General features: G+C 61.4%; 1 protein-coding gene across 1 annotated transcript in view; it reads left to right on the forward strand.

The window, feature by feature from the left end:
- LOC104514387 (histone-lysine N-methyltransferase, H3 lysine-36 and H4 lysine-20 specific-like) overlaps positions 1 to 1,870 on the forward strand; it is a gene marked incomplete at its 5' end in the record, with an annotated part of 41,484 nt that extends 39,614 nt beyond the window's left edge. Inside the window, 3 exon segments of the mRNA XM_010158051.1 lie at positions 26 to 631; positions 633 to 1,265; positions 1,267 to 1,870. Of these exon segments, the coding sequence (XP_010156353.1) occupies positions 26 to 631; positions 633 to 1,265; positions 1,267 to 1,870 (1,843 nt within the window).
- Between the last annotated feature and the right edge of the window lie 266 nt (positions 1,871 to 2,136).

Here is a 2,136-nt window from a genome sequence, read left to right on the forward strand (position 1 = left end):
CCCCCCCCCGCCCCCCCACGCGCCCCCCGCCAGACAAACCGCCCGCTACCCTGGCGCTGAGACTGCCACAGTCAAATAAACCCCCCACCACCTTGTCACTGAGGCTGAAACCATCCAACAAACCCCCCACTACCCTTTCTCTCCGGCTGCAACCTTCAGACAAACCTCCCACCACCTTGTCGCTCCGCCTGCAGCCGTCAGACAGGCCCCAGGCCGCGCTGTCCCTGAGGCTGCAGTCCGAGAAGCAACCCATCGTCGTCGCGCTGAGGCCTCAGCAACCCGACAAACCTCCCACCAACGCGGTGCTGTGGCCACTGGACGAGCCCTCTGGTGACGCCTCGCAGCCTCACTTGCCGAGCAGATCTCCCCCGGGAACTCCGCGGTCGTCGGACGAGTCGCTTGTTACTGCTGATGCCCTGCAGCTCCAGCTGTCGGACGAGTCTCCCGCCACCCCCAGGGTTTTGGAGTTTTCGGACAAGTCTCTTCTGGACACCAGGAGCCAGCAGCCTGAGCTGTTGGATGAGTTCCCGACGAAATGTCTGCATCCTCAGCTGTCGGACAGACTTCTCGCCACAGCAGGGACGCTGCAGTCCCAGCCCGCAGATGAGCTTCCTGCGGCCGGTGGACAGAGTTGCCCAGAGTCCACCGCCTCTGTCTGTGGAAAAGGCTCCCAGCTCCATGGTGCCGCAGGTCCCAGCATCGGAGATGGCTCCTGCTCCTGGGGTGCTGTGGCCTCTGCCCATTGAAAAAGTCCCCGGCTCCCCAGTCACATGGATCCTGCCCACAGAGAAGGCTCCTGGATTGGCTGTGCCACGGCCCTCACCTCTGGAGAAGGCTTCCTTCTCCCAGGCAGTGTGGGTCCCAGCCACGGAGAAGGCTCCCAGCTCTGCGGCGCCCCATCCCCTGCCTCCGGAGAAGGCTCCTGCCTCGGGGATGCCACGGATCCTGCCCACAGAGAAGGCTCCCAGCTTAGGGGCACTGCGGCCCTTGCCTCCAGAGAAGGCTCCTGGCTCCCGCTCACCACACATCCTGCCCATGGAGAAGGCTCTTGGCTCGGGGGCCCTGCGGATCCCACTCATGCAGAAGGCGCTCGCCTCTGGGGTGCTGCGGCCCCTGCCTCCAGAGAAGGCTGCCGACTCCGGGGCCCTGCGGGTCCTGTCTCCGGAGAAGGCTCTCAGCTCTGGAGCAGCCCGGCCTCAGCTCTTGGAGAGGCCTCTCACTCTTACAGCCGCGTGGCCTCAGGCATCGGACAAACTGGCTGCCGCCGAAAAAAACGCCCCCCGTTGTGTCGGCCGCGAGGCTGCTGCTGTCGGAGAAGGCGCTAGGGCCCGTCGACCAGAACGCTCAGCCGAAGGAGAGAGGAGCCCCAGCCGTGGAGCTGAGTCCCCAGCAGAAAGAGAGGACCCTGTTAGCTGGTGAGCCAATCTCTTGGTCTGCTGGGAAGGTGGTGACGCACGTTGGGCAGGTACCTTGGCCTACGGAGAAACTACAGACACACGAGCAAACCCACTGGCCCACCGCAAGAGCCCTGACGCCTGCGGAGCAGCCTCCCCGGACAGCAGAGAAACTCCCCGAGCCAACCCTTCAGCCCGGCTGGGAAGTGGCCTCAGCCCCCGCAGAGCAAACCCCTTGGACATCAGAGCGATTGCGTGCGTTTGAGCAGACCCCTCGGCCAGCCAGGGAAGCGCCGGTGCCCCCGGAGGAGATGCAGTGGATTGTCACAAACGTTCAGACAATTGACCAGATTTCATGGCTGGGTGGAAAAGCACAGACTCCTCGGGGGCAGGACCCTTTGCCTGAACAAAACACCCCGCTAGCCCATAACCAGGATTCTGTCTGTCGTGAGTTGGCCGACTCAGAGCCAAAGTGAGGTTGGTGAATACGGGAGGCAGGTTTCAGTCTTTTAATGTTTAGGGAGGGGGAATCTTTGTTTTGGTTTTGTTTTTTTTTTTAATTTTTATTCACTTCCCTGAGCCCAGCCCCTAACCCATGCACATCCCATCCATATTCTCTCGTGACATGAGCAAGGACATTCTCTTTAAGTCTGAGTGTGGCCCAGACGAAGGGAGAGAGCATCCGTGACCTTTTCCTCTTCCTTTTACAAATGGTAAAGCTGAAATAAAAAGTCCACTCTGG

The sequence above is a fragment of the Eurypyga helias genome, unplaced genomic scaffold, assembly GCF_000690775.1.
Source record: "Eurypyga helias isolate BGI_N326 unplaced genomic scaffold, ASM69077v1 scaffold27218, whole genome shotgun sequence".
Lineage (NCBI taxonomy): Eukaryota > Metazoa > Chordata > Aves > Eurypygiformes > Eurypygidae > Eurypyga > Eurypyga helias.